This window comes from Culex pipiens, chromosome 3, assembly GCF_016801865.2.
Source record: "Culex pipiens pallens isolate TS chromosome 3, TS_CPP_V2, whole genome shotgun sequence".
Taxonomy (NCBI): domain Eukaryota; kingdom Metazoa; phylum Arthropoda; class Insecta; order Diptera; family Culicidae; genus Culex; species Culex pipiens.
Window position 1 is genome coordinate 89,126,498 of NC_068939.1, and position 16,457 is coordinate 89,142,954.

The window sequence follows — 16,457 nt, forward strand, 5'->3', positions numbered from 1 at the left end:
GCATGAAAGGTCATGCATATCTCACGTGAAGTTCATGCTAATTCCACCTGATGCGATAGTGAACAGCTATCATGGGTCGGCATGCTGAAGATTTTGCTTCCACCGGGAATTCACGTCAATGTTGCATGATTACCAATATGGAAAAAAATCACCTATATGTTCATGCAGCTTTGTGGTGAAAACTATTTTGAGTGTATACACAAATGTAAAAATTGAGTGTACCCCGATGGACATCGACATAAGGTGTGACTTTATAAAAAAAGTCGAGAGATGTTTTATTTAAGATGGAAGAAACACAAAGTTAATTTACGGTTTCCACGATTTCTTTAGAAGTGATGGACCAAGTACAGTCATCCCACATATTCGGAACACCCACAAATTCGGAACAATTTTGTGATAATTTGTCGATAGCATGCCAAATGAATCTTTTCTGTCGACCCTACTATTTTTAGGACCTTTATTTGGACATTCTCTTGCTATTTCACTAGTAAAAGTAGCCTTTTTTGAACAAAAACCTTCATTTCAAGACTATTTTATCCTCAGTAGCAAAACACTGCCTCCAAATTGCCTGTTCCATGATTGGGGGATATTATTGTGCCTCCCACAATTGTAGAACACCTGAACTGATTTTTTCATAAAAACTAACTTAATCCACCTATGAGGTTGATGCCTTCCTCATTTTTTCAAATCAAATTCCATCTATTTCTCAATAAAAAAAATACATAAATGTCACTTAAGCGGTCATAACTTGAGACTAAGCGTTGCCAGATCTTCAATGTTTTGGACTCATTGGAAAGACTCATTACTAGGGCTAGTGATTTTTCACGGCCTATAAATCCAAATTTCGCGGCATGCCAATTTTAAAAGTGAGGAATTTCACGACAATTTCACGGTATTCTAAAATTTGCTTAAAATAATCGCAAAAATGTGTTTTTTACATAAAAATGCACAGAAAAGGGTCATAAAAGTCAGCAGTAGATTAAGATAAAAAGTAAAACCTCATGACGCAAATTATTTATAGAACAAAAAAAGTTTCCAATTAAATAATTCTGAGATTTTAAATCTACTTAGATTTAAGAAATTTAATTTAAAATATATCAAAAAGGTTTAGTAAAATTTTGTGTGTTTTTGTAAATTTCAGCATAAAAGAAATTAATGTATTTGGGTAATTCTCTACCAACTCACACGAAATCGGGAAAAGTTGCCCCGACCCCTCTTCGATTTGCGTGAAACTTTGTCCTAAGGGGTAACTTTTGTCCCTGATCACGAATCCGAGGTCCGTTTTTTGATATCTCGTGACGGAGGGGCGGTACGACCCCTTCCATTTTTGAACATGCGAAAAAAGAGTTGTTTTTCAATAATTTGCAGCCTGAAACGGTGATGAGATAGAAATTTGGTGTCAAAGGGACTTTTATGTAAAATTAGACGCCCGATTTGATGGCATACTCAGAATTCCGAAAAAACGTATTTTTCATCGAAAAAAACACTAAAAAAGTTTTAAAAATTCTCCCATTTTCCGTTACTCGACTGTAAAAAATTTTGGAACATGTTATTTTATGGGAAATTTAATGTACTTTTCGAATCTACATTGTCCCAGAAGGGTCATTTTTTCATTTAGAAGAAATTTTTTCATTTTAAAATTTCGTGTTTTTTCTAACTTTGCAGGGTTATTTTTTAGAGTGTAACAATGTTCTACAAAGTTGTAGAGCAGACAATTACAAAAATTTTGATATATAGACATAAGGGGTTTGCTTATATACATCACAAGTTATCGCGATTTTACGAAAAAAAGTTTTGAAAATGTTACTTTTTGCGTTTCTCTTTGTTTCGTCGTCCGTGTCTGTCGCGGGTGACCATGAACGGCCATGATCGATGACGACCAACTTTTTCAAAACTTTTTTTCGTAAAATCGCGATAACTCGTGATGTTTATAAGCAAACCCCTTATGTCTATATATCAAAATTTTTGTTATTGTCTGCTCTACAACTTTGTAGAACATTGTTACACTCTAAAAAATAACCCTGCAAAGTTAGAAAAAACACGAAATTTTAAAATGAAAATTTTTCTTCTAAATGAAAAAATGACCCTTCTGGGACAATGTAGATTCGAAAAGTACATTAAATTTCCCATAAAATGACATGTTCCAAAAATTTTTACAGTCGAGTAACGGAAAATGGGAGAATTTTTAAAACTTTTTTAGTGTTTTTTTCGATGAAAAATACGTTTTTTCGGAATTCTGAGTACGCCATCAAATCGGGCGTCTAATTTTACATAAAAGTCCCTTTGACACCAAATTTCTATCTCATCACCGTTTCAGGCTGCAAATTATTGAAAAACACCTCTTTTTTCGCATGTTCAAAAATGGAAGGGGTCGTACCGCCCCTCCGTTACGAGATATCAAAAAACGGACCTCGGATTCGTGATCAGGGACAAAAGTTACCCCTTAGGACAAAGTTTCACGCAAATCGATGAGGGGTCGGGGCAACTGCTGTGTGAGTTGGCGGAGAATTACCCATTTCAAAAAGGTTTCGCGAAAATTCATTAAAAGCTGTTTTTTTTTACTTTTATTGATAAATTTTCCAGAAAATTAGAATAGATTGCAAAATGCTTAATAAATCTGATTTTTTTGGGAGGATTTTTAAATAAAAATCTGCTTTGCGCTTTCCCTTGTTGATGTTTTGAATAACATTCTTTTACATTCCTTTTGGATTTTTTGGACTAAAGAAATTTTGCTGGAAATGTACAATCAATTAACTGCATTCGTAAGGCATTTCATAAAATATTGTAATGAACAATATATTCAAAAAATAGTTTCAAATTTGGCACGCAACTCTTTTTATTTGGAAACTGCTTCCAGAATGCTTGTTGAAAAAAATGTGAAATGTCTGAATGGAATAAATCAAAACTGATATGCACTGAATTTTAAAAATTTAGTATTTCAAATTTCGCAGCATTCCGCGGTATTTACCAAATTTCACGGCCTGGGGCAAAGCTTCCGTGAAATCGCGAAAAATCACTAGCCCTACTCATTACCTAACCAACGATGGGTTGGATGATGGATCCGGAAATAGTTTACATACATTTAAGTGAGAACCGGCATCAAAATTCCAGCACCCGATTCGCAACTCTGCCACTTTTTTATACGTAACTTTTGAACTATTTATCGGATCTTCAAACAATTCAATAGCGCAGTATGGGGCACCAAACCGGATCGAATGCAACTTGATTTAACGTACAAAAAGTGAACCCATTGAGCTGTAGAGCTAATAAAAATGTTTGATGTGCGGAATGCCTCCAGTTATAGTGGTTCATCATCGACATGTCAATAATTAAGCCAAACTCACTTTACCTGAGAACCCATCTGGTGTAGATGGTTTAAATACAACCTCAGGCAGCTCTTCAAATTCTTGACATCTCAATCCAGTAGCAAAAAAACTCATGATCTTCACTAGCCCCTTGGCTGGTAGTCACGGTTTCTTCTGTGCCAGCCTGGAATTCTAGGCTGAACAGAGAAAACACACAAACACACACACACTTTCCATTTTCGTTTCTTCCGACAGAGCGCCAGATCTTTTACGCTCCAAGCCGCGAACCCTCACTTCATCCGTCATGTCGTTTGAAGTCTCGGCATAATTAAATCATTATCTGCACGCGCACGGGGCGGTTGCCATTTTGCTGATCTTTTGCGCGATGAAAATGAGAAATGACAACCGGGGACTGCCAGTCTACAGAATGATCTTTCCCAAACGACCCTAGGACGGGAAGAACTTCAGCAGAGACTAGTGATTAATGGTTCAAACCCATTGCAAATGTGAGTACATCGCGCGCGTCAAGGTCTTACGGAATGATACGACCATTGTTGTCGTCTAATGGCTTAATAACCGCCGCTGGAGGAAGAACCTCCCCCTTCCTCCCTGCCTGACGTGGGATGATCAGATTGCCTCCAGGAAGAGCGATGTGAGTTCTGGGAAAATGTTGGGAAACTGCGTATTGTGGTGGTTCTGCGAATGTAGTCAGAATTCTCGAGTTAGCCATGTGTCCGGGCGCGTATTAGCTATGAGCTAGGTGCGAATGCGTTCTTCATTGTCGGTTTGTTAAGCTGTGCTGGGCTACCAGCTCGTAAATGTGCTGTTATGAATGATTTTACCATCGTTACGAAGAAGTATAGTGTGTGTTTACCCAAGTTGAACGCAATAGCCGCCTAATAATTTATGTGGTATGAGCAACAGCTGCCCGAGCAGTACGAAATTGTCGCAAGTATACAAAATAGCTATTTTGAAGTTTTTTTTAAATTAACCAAATTTGCAGTTTTTAGTTGCGGAACGTTAGGTGATAACATATTAATACTAGTTAAGTAATATACTGTCACTGCATTTTGCCTTCCTCACTGAGGTAAGGCTATAATCCTGCTCTGAAAAAGAACTTTATATTAAAAGCTCCTAGACCAGGGGTGACCAAAGTATGGCCCGCGGGCCAAACGTGGCCCGCGAGGTGATATTTTGTGGCCCGCGGACCCATTTTGAATGATCATGTAAAATGGCCCGTTGACCACTTGTAAAGTGATTTTTTACTTTTTCAAAATTAAGGTTTATTTTAAACTTTTATATGCTAATCTTTTTAAGTTTTTGTTATTAAAAAAAACTTATGATTTATCAATATTTTGATCCCCACTTTAGGATACAAATAATTTGTTCAAAATATTTTATAATTAAAACAATTTCACACGTTTCAATGTGAGTGAAACTAGTAAATATCGTCAAAACTTTCATCAAACATTTTTAGAAATATTAAAAAAAACGTTCATGTTTGACTCAGGTTGAATTCTGTAATAGTTGCAAAAATATAAGTTTTCTCTATTAATTTGCAAGTCATAATGATCCTTACAGTGCACTTCCTTTGGGATTCGAACTCATTACAGTTAGATAATGAATCTGATTGACTACCAACTGATTCAGGCAGACAAATTGTGGAAATCGGAGGCAGGGTTACCAGGTTAAAATTTGAAAAATCTGGCAGACGAAAATCTAGCAATTCTAGATAGTGCAGGGGCGGGAGGATATGGATTCATTCAAAAGTTTGTAGAATTTAGATGATTTAACTGATTATATTTTTTCAAAAATGTTGGATTTACCATTTATTTAAGAAAATGATATTCTAACTTTTTTTGATTTTCAGTTAAATTTGTTCATTTTAATCAAAAAATGGGCGAAATGGGTACAAAGTGAAAAATCTGGCAAAATCTGTCAATAACTGGCACAAAGAAGAGTGAATTTTTATTCTGGCTACAATTACGACATTTTGGTGCAAAAACGTATGACATTCGCGTGAAAGTCGCACGAGAGCAATTCTCTACAAAACCGGCCGATTTCGACCATTTTTATTTTTTGTATTTTTTGATTTGGCTCAAACTTTGTGGGGGCCTTCCCTATGACCAAAGAAGCCATTTTGCATCATTAGTTTGTCCTTATAAATTTCCATACAAATTTGGCAGCTGTTCATACAAAAATGGTACGTAAATATTCGAAAATCTGTAACTTTTGAAGAAATTTTTTGATCAATTTGGTGTCTTCGGCAAAGTTGTAGGTATTGTTAAGGACTATTTAGAAAAAAATAGGTACACGGAAAAAAAAATTTCCCGATTTTTTTATTAACTTTTTTTTTACAAAAACTCAAATTCCCAAAATACGTATTTTTTGATTTTCGAGATTTTTTGATATGTTTTAGGGGACAAAAATCCGCAACTTTTGAGCTATAGAGAAACATGGTCAAAAAATCTGCCGCCGAGTTATGATTTTTTGAAAAACTGGTGATTTTTGGAAAAAATCGAAATTTCATACATAAAATTTTTTTGACCTCATTTTTTTATGCAAAATTGAATTTGCAATCGAAAATTACTTTACAGATTTTTTGATAAAGGGCCCCGTTTTCAAGATATAGCCACCGAAAGTTTCATTTCAGCGAAATATTTGCAGTTTTTCGATTTTTAAAAATAGTGACCATGAGTGACCATTTCTAAAAATATTTTTTTTGAAAAGTTCAGAAAATTTGCTATAAAATTGTCTAAGAGACATCGAAGATTGGACCTCTGGTTGTTGAGATACAGCGGCTTAAAGAAAAAGAAACACGAAAATTGAAGTTTTCTAAGTCTCACCCAAACAGCCCACGATTTTCTAATGACGATATCTCAGCAACTAATGGTTCAATTTTCAGTGTTAATACATGAAACATTCGTGAAAATTTCCGATCTTTTCGAAAAAAATATTTTGAAAAAAATTAAATCAAGACTAACATTTTAAAAGGGCCAAACATTGAATATTATGCCCATTTGAAATGTTAGTCTTGATTTAAAAATTTTCAAAATATTTTTTTCGAAAAGATCGGAAAATTTCACGAATGTTTCATGTATTAACATTGAAAATTGAACCATTAATTGCTGAGATATCGTCATTAGAAAATCGTGGGCTGTTTGGGTGAGACGTAGAAAACTTCAATTTTCGTGTTTCTTTTTCTTTAAGCCGCTGTATCTCAACAACCAGAGGTCCAATCTTCGATGTCACTTAGACAATTTTATAGCAAATTTTCTGAACTTTTCAAAAAAAATATTTTTAGAAATGGTCACTCATGGTCACTATTTTTAAAAATCGAAAAACTGCAAATATTTCGCTGAAATCAAACTTTCGGTGGCTATATCTTGAAAACGGGGCCCTTTATCAAAAAATCTGTAAAGTAATTTTCGATGGCAAATTCAATTTTGCATAAAAAAATGAGGTCAAAAAAATTTTATGTATGAAATTTCAATTTTTTCCAAAAATCACCAGTTTTTCAAAAAATCATAACTCGGCGGCAGATTTTTTGACCATGTTTCTCTATAGCTCAAAAGTTGCGGATTTTTGTCCCCTAAAACATATAAAAAAATCTCGAAAATCAAAAAATACGTATTTTGGGAATTTGAGTTTTTGTGAAAAAAAAGTTAATAAAAAAATCGGGAAATTTTTTTTTCCGTGTACCTATTTTTTTCTAAATAGTCCTTAACAATACCTACAACTTTGCCGAAGACACCAAATTGATCAAAAAATTCCTTCAAAAGTTACAGATTTTCGAATATTTACGTACCATTTTTGTATGAACAGCTGCCAAATTTGTATGGAAATTGATATGGACAAACTAATGATGCAAAATGGCTTCTTTGGTCATAGGGAAGGCCCCCACAAAGTTTGAGCCAAATAAAAAAATACAAATAAAATCCATTTCCGGTTTTGGTAGAGAATTGCTCACGACATTGTCGTGCGACGTCGTACGATTGCACGGACGACAAACGACGGACGTCTGACGGACTTTTCAGTCAGGGTGACACTTGAAAAATCTGGCATTCCCAGATTTATCTGGCAACCCTGATCGGAAGATCAAGTTTGTTGAAAATATTTTACAAAGCTTTCGTTGATCAACCCACCCCTCCACCATTATAAAAAAAATGGCTCGAAAAACAAGGAGCAAAAATATATTTTCAAGAAACTACAAAGAAAAAATGAAATATAAGTGCAATCAGCTGAAATAAATTAAATATGCATCCCTTTGCATTTAGAATCATTTGAGCATGTTTGGGTTTATTAAAAATAATTTGAATTTTAGTGAATTTTCGTTGAAATAAATAGTTTTTTTCTCGCTAAAATGTTTTTTTTCTGTCGAATCTTTTTTTTTGTAGAAATAATGATTGCAGTTTAACTATACGGAAGATTAAAACATTTTCTTACATTTTTTTTCATTGAAATGTTGAAATTCTGGCTCTCAACGATTTTTCATTAGCCACACTTAACTTATAGATAAAATTACGCCTTTAGATGAATTGTTCAACATGTAATGTCACCATTTTCGAAATATAAAAACAAAACTTTATTTTTTTTTTGGAAAACACAAGTACATTCATCTAAAAACTTTTTTTTCAAATACCTGAAGCAATAAAATCAACAATACCGATAGAAAACCGTTATTTTGTAGTTTGTATCATTTTTAATTGATTTTTTTTTAAATAACAGAAATTAAATCTTTTAAATTAAAATAACGTAATTTAATTTTTTTAATAAACTTTTTTTTGTAAATTTGGCCCGCAAGCTCATTTGAGCTTCAAATTTGGCCCGGCCTCCAAAAACTTTGAGCACCCCTGTCCTAGACCCACCTTCATGTATACATATCGACTCAGAATCGAAAACTGAACAAATGTATGTGTGTGTGTTTTTTTTTTTTTTTTTTTTTTTTTTTTTTTTTTTTTTTTTTTTTTTTTTTTTTTTTTACAAGGTCGGAATCTGCTATCAGACACCTGAGAATTCATTTCTCAGGTAGTGTGGGGTTGGGAAAACCAAAAGAGTTTTCCCGACCCACTAAACCAGTCCTTGAACGCCGTGCCCTTTTCCCCCCGGGACCACCTTTCGGTATAACTTCGGGGGGAGGCGTTGCATTTTCTGCACTAGTCTACTTACAGGATCCATGCCGGGTGCTAGAACCATTTCCTGTTCTACATACATATGAGTCCATGCGAGGGTTTAACCGCGCCCAAGAATCGCGTTGCTTTTGATCGGTTAGTCATATGCAGCCCTCTCCTTGGACCATCGAGACGTGTACCGATTTGGTAGAGCCAACCGTCATAACGTGCTCTCCTTCACAGCCACACTCGTGGGTTTTCGACTAGGCTTCTAGTCGTTCCTCCTCTGGTCGTCTCTCCATTTCCGTTGGAGAGCCGAAGTGATCTGCGTCACCGCTCCGACGACCGCATTCCACTTGGCGATGTCGCTGCACATTCTTCGCACCACATTATCCGGGCTGGTGTCTGCTCCGATAATGGCCAGCATTTCGCTTCGCGCTGCCTCGAAGCGAGGGCAGCTGAACACCACGTGCTCCGGTGTTTCCTCGCAATCGACGCAGTCCGGACAGAGCGGAGACTCTGCATGTCCGAACCTGTGCAGGTACTTCCTGAAGCAGCCATGGCCCGACAGGAACTGTGTGAGGTGGAAGGTGACCTCTCCATGCCTTCTGCTCACCCACGTGGATACGGACGGGATAAGCCGATGCGTCCATCTGCCTTTCTCCGTGGTGTCCCACTCACGTTGCCACCTTGCCAGCGATTCGGCTTTCGCAGCTTCCCGGATACCTCTCGTGCCTCTCCGGGTGTAGCGCACGGTGTCCTCCTCCAGTGTGATGCCGATGGGGATCATTCCGGCTATAACGCCAACCGCTTCCGACGAAATGGTCCTGTACGCGCTTGCAACCCGCATGGCCATCAGTCTCTGCGTTCTGTCGAGCAGCGCTCGATTTCGCTTCGTCCCCAGCGCCGTCCAAATGTATGTGTGTGTGTGTATGTGTGTGTGTATGTGTGTGTGTATGTGTGTGTATGTGTGTGTATGTGTGTGTATGTGTGTGTATGTGTGTGTGTATGTATGTATGTGACCAAAATTCTCACTGAGTTTTCTCAGCACTGGCTGAACCGATTTTGATCGAACCAGTTGCATTCGACTTGGTTTAGGGTCCCATACATCGCTATTGAATTGTTTGAAGTTTCGATAAGTAGTTCAAAAGTTATGTATAAAAATGTGATTTCACAAATACCCGGATCTCACTTAAATGTATGTAAACTATGTCCGGATCCATCATCCGACCAATCGTTGGTTAGGTAATTGAAAGGACTTTCCAATGAGTCCAAAGAAGAACTGACCAACTGACCAATGAGTCCACATTGAAGAACTGACAACCCTGTATCGAGTTATTACCACATAAGTTATATATTGTGTTCTTTTTTTCTGGATCTAAAAAAAAGCTGAAACCACTCATATTACCCATTTTTGGTAAAAAGTGAGGATGGTATCAACCACATAGGTGGATTAAGTTAGTTTTTATTTATTATTCACTAACATTCTGTCGATTGAAGCGTGTTCAGAGAGCCCAAATCTATCATACGTTGACGAAACTGAATCGTTTACTGACATCAACTTTAAAAATGTAGAGTTTTTTTTTGTTGTTTTAGTATAAAACTGAGACTTAAAACAAGCAAAAAAAAATTATTTGAAAGTAATTTTTAATTGTTAATTGCTTGTAGAATCCTGACTTATTTTATCAAGTTTGTTGCATACATGTTTATTCAAACATTCAGATGATTCACAAATCAGGTGAAATGATTATATGTCAATATTATATAATAACACAATTATTTAATACCTACAGCGAAACAGATCTCAGCATAACAAGATTAATTTTTTTCTGTGTTGCCAATACATTTTGCACAACCCTTAATTAATTTAGTTTTTCTCTGCAATTGGAATTTCTTGCAACTTATATTGTTGTTATAATATCTAAAAAGAGTTCTCCAATAACAAAACTTCTTCTGACAAAAATACAATTTGAACATTTCCAGTATTTCCATCTGCTCGGGTCCCAGCTCGCACAGACTGATTTATGTCTGGCTCTTCTACCGAGGCTTCCATATTTATGTCCATCGTGTGTTCGGCTCGTTCTAGGAAGTGTTATGTGCTTCAGCGGTTGATTCTCGTGCGCGAGCGTGTACTTGTGAAGCAGTCAAAGACAAACCACCGGACCACTGTGTGGTACTTCCCTGGAACAATCCGGGACCGGGCAATGGAAAACAAGTAGTGGTTGATGCGTCTTCTTCCACTCTGGCCATTTGTTTCCGTACGGAGAACAGTAACGCCTGTATCTTAATTTACATTTAAAAACAGATACTGATCACACCACCCAGATATGAATGGGCGAGCAGGTCGGAACTTTACCCTCTGCTGCGCGGTGGTGGTACCACTTCTGGAGAGAACCGTAAGTAATCAGCGGTACGGCGATGCGTACCTCAAGTTGGACCGGAAGCCACAAGAGCATATCTTCTTGGCGTCCTGATTTGCACTATAACAAGACCGCATGTCTGCCTCCGCGGTTGATGACCCTGTGTTCAAGATGTAAGGGGTCACTCAAGCGATTTTCTTTACTAGGGTTTATGGCCAATACCAAAACATACGTAATTGGATTCTAATCTGTATTTTGACAATCGAATGATCTTGAGGAGAAACTCACTTTTTTATGTTCCCAACAGGTGAAAACTCTACCAAAATCTCACCTGTCGGCTTTTAAATGCCTCGGCCAACATGGGCTAACACATGAACAACAATAAACCTAACCTAGCCAACCTCTAAATTGCGTGGGAACGCTGCCTGCCCGAAGCCAATCGAGTACTTAGCCGGCAAGGGAAAGCGTGCTCTTTCACACAACAATAAAGCACTTCATTACCGCGAGTGTGGATCCACCTTGGCCAGAGACGCGTACTCCAGAGATTTCGTCAATGTCACGCTAATTTGTACAACATGCTGTACTGTTCTCTTGTCCCGGCATTTTCCCCCAGGATGGTTAAAAGTCATAACCGATTGTTGTAAACGATATTGTGGGGTTGTCCAAAAAGTTGGAAAAATATACAGCAAATGTTCTAACAGTTTAGCTAATTTTTATCAACCTTAAGTATGCCAAAATCACGGGTCCCCCACAGACCGTTATTATAAATAAAAAATTTCCACCCAAACCAATGATTGGACATGGTTCCTGGGACCATTCTGCACCTCTGGGCCGAGTTTCAAAATATTTGCCGGCAGAAATTTCGAATACGGTCAGTTTTAGTGTTTCGAGTAGAAATTAAGGGGAAATCACATGTAAAATGCGTAGGAAAAGGTCAAAGTTTCAATGTTTTAACTCCAAAACATTACTGGTCATGGTTTTATATTGTATTAACATGTAGCAGAATGATATAAAAACGATTTACAGCACTGACTTGGCCGGATTAAGCCTAAGTTAAGTGACTTAAGTATATTTTTTTACAAGTTTACACCTTAATATTAAAAAAAAAACTCCTACATCAAGGAATTTAAAGTCAAGGAAAACTAGATAGCACAAATATACATTAAAATGGGGTGACTTTGAGCCAAGGGGTGACATTGTGCCAAATTTTACGATTTTATAATAGCCAGATAGCTTAACACCATGCTCGATAAGCTTGAATTGCAAAGAATAATCGTTGCAAATATTGTTCTTAGATTATGTCCTCTGCCATAAAAAGTTCAATAAGTACGAAACACTTAAAAAATAGATAAAATAGATAAAGCTTTAGTTTCATAAGTCTTACCGTTTGACCCCGACAAGAGTTTTAGGACACAAGTCACATTGAAAACTTACATCGCCTGTACATACTTGACTATATCGGGTTCAGTGTTAGAGTGTTAAACGTGGTTGCCTCTCACCCCAGTTTGGTTGGTAATGTTGTAGAGCGAACAATTTGATTTGATTTTATATTTAACTGTACTGTTTTCATGTTTTCATAAGATATGCCAAGCTTGTTAAAAGATTGATTGTGTTTTCACATTGGGCAGAAGTAGGATTTGTTTTGATGAATACATCATTAGTGAACGTGCTTGATGATCAATAATATGTTTTATTGAATCCTAACTATGAGTGTATCAACATTATGTTATCCAATTATGAAAAGTAATTCTTTTTTTATTTTATGATGATAACTGCAATGTTGAAAAATAATTGGCAGGTTTGAAATATTAATCCTGTGGGAAGTTGTGCCATTAAACTTTTGCTAAGTATAATCATTACTCAGGACAACAAAAATATATGAGCTAAATGATAGCTGGAGAGTACCTCCGGATTTCATTCGTAAGTTTGAAATTTGTAAACGATTTAAAACAAAAAAGAACAATTTTATTCTAATTGCTATGTCACAAACTTGCCACGTCACAAAATTTGATTCCCTAATATTTTGATTGTTTTATTTGATTTCAGAAGGAATTGATTCAGAACTGAAAAACGTGAGCATAATTTTCAAATTTGGAGGATTCCAGGAGATTTTAAATTTATTTTAATTAATTAAATTTTAAATCAACAGGCTTTATTCAAACAGAATAAGCAGATTTGCGTAGCAATATCAACAAATTGCTTTGTGGGAACATAAATAGACCAAATTAATCCGTCTACAAATAAATAAATTAACATAAAATTCAAGCTTATCAAAGCAATCTTTATGCGTTTATTGGTACAATGTCACCCCTTGGCTCAAAGTCACCCCATTTTAATGTATTTTTGTGCTATCTAGTTTTCCTTGACTTTAAATTCCTTGATGTAGGAGTTTTTTTAAATATTAAGGTGTAAACTTGTTAAAAAAATATACTTAAGTCACTTAACTTAGGCTTAATCCGGCCAAGTCAGTGCTGTAAATCGTTTTTATATCATTCTGCTACATGTTAATACAATATAAAACCATGACCAGTAATGTTTTGGAGTTAAAACATTGAAACTTTGATCTTTTCCTACGCATTTTACATGTGATTTCCCCTTAATTTCTACTCGAAACACTAAAACTGACCGTATTCGAAATTTCTGCCGGCAAATATTTTGAAACTCGGCCCAGAGGTGCAGAATGGTCCCAGGAACCATGTCCAATCATTGGTTTGGGTGGAAATTTTTTATTTATAATAACGGTCTGTGGGGGACCCGTGAAAATGTCTGGTCAGCTTTACAAAACTCCACATCTCACTAACAACCCGTTGAACGGCCAAGAAGATCCCCACAACCCAGCAGGTTCGCGTACAAGAAAAAAAAAAACGGAAATTTACACAAACAGTCTCATAAATATATTTACACTTCACGTACGCTCGTCCATGCGCGGCGGAACTCGGCGAGAAGAGAATCTTGCCTGCTGTTGGCGCACAATACTTGTCCGAGACCTTCAACGCGAGATTGTAGGGTCATCATCCTGCAGGTTCCGCAGCGGCCTCACACAAAAGCCCCCCACGAAAAGGAAAAGCAAATTGACCACCAGACGACTGCCGCGGCGCTGATGCAGCTCTTCATCGGGCTAGAAAAAGGGGTTGTGGAAGAGGTTTGGAGAGGTGTACTAGGTACCTCGTCTTCAGCGGAGCAGTCCGCGTCGCGGCCGTCCGCCAGATATGATGGATCGCTTTAAGCATAATTGTTCTAATGGGCTAGTAAAGTGAAGGCGCTAAGTGGAGTGTCGGATCTTGTGGCGCTCTCCGGCGCGCTGATTGAAGTGAGGTAACTCTCGTGTGGATATTGTAGAGTCGGGAAATTTATGCGGATGCTCGAGTTGGATGTTGGATTGATTTTTTTTACAGCTAATGATCTGCAGCACAGTTTTCATGGGCAAGGTTGGAATCTTCGGCGCAGATCGGGCACGTTTCGTCCAAATCATGCCAGCACTCATCACAATAGGTCAGGAAGCACTTGTAGCTGATACAATCGTGGAACCGTTTTGGCTTTTTGACTTCACATATACTGCAGGACTTCCGGTGGAGCAATTTGATCCAAAGGAAGCACGTGGGGTAGTAGAAGACCAAACGGTTCAAAAAGTCCAGCCTCGCACTGTACTTCCGCCGACGAAGGGTCTGCAGCATTCGGTCCAGCAAAAACTTGAAGTATCCTTTCCTTCTTCTCAGGAGTTGATTGTACAGATACAGCACTCGTTGTTTCTCACGCTTTGGGTAGAACCTGGCACAGATGAACCTGCGCAATCGGTTGATGATCGCTTCGTAACAGGTTAGTATCACTATAGCCAGAAAGAGTAGGTAGATTTTCACGATAATCCACGATGATAGTTTGGAAGGATTTGGAAGGCACTGATCAATGGATGATGTTGTGTTTAACCTTGCCTGAGTTTCAAAACCTTCCAGCGATAGGCGCAACATCTTGGCAATCAATCCCGATCCGATAACGGTAATGTTGACGTCGTGATAGCCCTGCTGTTCGAACTCCACTTGGGCGTTCTTCGCTACAATGTTCAAGGTTTTGTAAAATACGTTATCCACCAACAAGAAAAATGTAACGGCAATAATCATGAATATCAAAGATATCGAGTAGCTCAGAATACTTTTCAACTCTGTACGAGAACATTCCACCAGGTCCAAATCCACGTAGTGAGGACTCTCCAGGTAACGCAGAGGAAGTACTCCCAATTTTCCTGCTTGTTTCCTGCGTGAATCAATCCGCAAAAAGTGTTTGCCAATGTAATGATTCTGGAAGTCAATCTTTTTCAGGTAGTTCTGGTGGTACACCATGGCTCTCACAATGACCCTTATAAACACGAACGCCAACATCTTCTCCAGAACATAAACGGTGAGATCAATTTTCTCCTTTTCCTGCTCGAACTGCAGGACAACCTCCCTGCTGGTTTCTTGAGCTTGTCTGGAAAGCGAAAACGTTAACATTCCAAATAACAAGCAGATCACCAAAATTACCCACAGGTATCCTTCGTGATGTTCTTTGTCAAAGATCTCAAAAGTGATCTGTATCTGCATAAGATCTTCAACGAAACTCCGCTCAGATCGTTTCAGATTCATGTAGTCTTCGCCAAACCTCGAATAGACAACACGATCCGAGGAGCATACATTTTCCCTTTTTCCAAACAGCTGTTCTGTACTGCAAATATTGTCAATCTTTAACGGCCAGCATAGCATGGACCTCACCAATATCGGTAGTACTCGATGACATTCATCGTAGACCTCTTTCAGTGCTTCTTTGCACCGTTTAAGAACATGGTCCAGCTGAGCTCTGCAACGAGCATTCAGCTTTCGTTTGTAGCTTTCCCGGTAATCGGCCGCTGTCTCGCGTTTCATTCGACCATCGACAACACCTTCCACTTCAAGCTTGATCGGTTCGGTAATGTTCGTCAGAACCTCAAACTCTTCCCGAATAAAGTGGTCCTTACTAATATTCAACGCAACTTGGAACGGTTTTGTCATCAGATCGACTCTCGCCAGATTCAAATTGTATATCAAAACGGCCGAACAGGTAAACAGTCGAACGACCTCACCGGCGTTCAGGCAAATATTGTTGATTGGTCCCGTCAACACGCAGCTGAACACGACAGCCTTCAACAGACCTCGGCCGGCTTTTCCCAGGAATGCTACCAGACACAGCAAACTGAAGCAGCGGAATTGCGTCGATAGGGCACATCCAAAGCCTTTGATAAGAGCGATTTTTGGGTTAATTTAAAATCAAGCGGATTTAATATCACAACAATTACCTAAAAGTAATGATATGCCAAGTCCAAGAACGAAATGAATACTGAGCGGCAGGCCAATGTTGTCCAGGACATATTTCCAGAAAAGCGCGCCTAGCAGTAATCCAACTAAATAGAACAGCACTCCTTGAATTACTGGATTTGTGCCTTGGTTATCGTTGCAACAGCTTGGGAAATTAGTGCGAAACCAAGTTGCAAGTTTTGTTAAGTGATCTTTGAAAAGTCGCATTGACACATTTGCACAACAATTTCAAACATATTTGTGGAACTTTTCAAAGCTTGCTGGATTGTTTTACATCTTGAACATTAAGATCGAGTCCACGAACAGGGCATACCCCTTTGTATGGGACGTCGTTTGGACCTCACCAATCTGCCTGAAATT

The 16,457-nt window shown here is 37.9% G+C and overlaps 2 protein-coding genes across 7 annotated transcripts in view; both read right to left on the reverse strand.

The window, feature by feature from the left end:
* LOC120423769 (uncharacterized) overlaps positions 1-16,457 on the reverse strand; it is a 127,571-nt gene that overhangs the window by 58,308 nt on the left and 52,806 nt on the right. The gene's annotated exons all lie outside the window — the stretch shown is intronic.
* LOC120423771 (protein sneaky) lies at positions 14,144-16,319 on the reverse strand. Its single transcript, XM_052709827.1, has 3 exons — positions 16,079-16,319; positions 15,295-16,015; positions 14,144-15,237 (listed from the first exon to the last, which is right to left on the reverse strand). The coding sequence occupies exons 1-3, from the start codon at positions 16,302-16,304 to the stop codon at positions 14,172-14,174; spliced, it is 2,013 nt and encodes a 670-aa protein (XP_052565787.1). The 5' UTR covers positions 16,305-16,319; the 3' UTR covers positions 14,144-14,171.

Coding starts and splice junctions, on each gene's coding strand:
- LOC120423771 (XM_052709827.1), bottom strand. CDS start 16,304: ATGCGACTTTTCAAAGATCACTTAACAAAACTTGCAACTTGGTTTCGC. Junction 16,016..16,078: donor TGGCATATCATTACTTTTAG/GTAATTGTTGTG, acceptor CTCTTATCAAAG/GCTTTGGATGTGCCCTATCG. Junction 15,238..15,294: donor GAACATCACGAAGGATACCT/GTGGGTAATTTT, acceptor TTCGCTTTCCAG/ACAAGCTCAAGAAACCAGCA.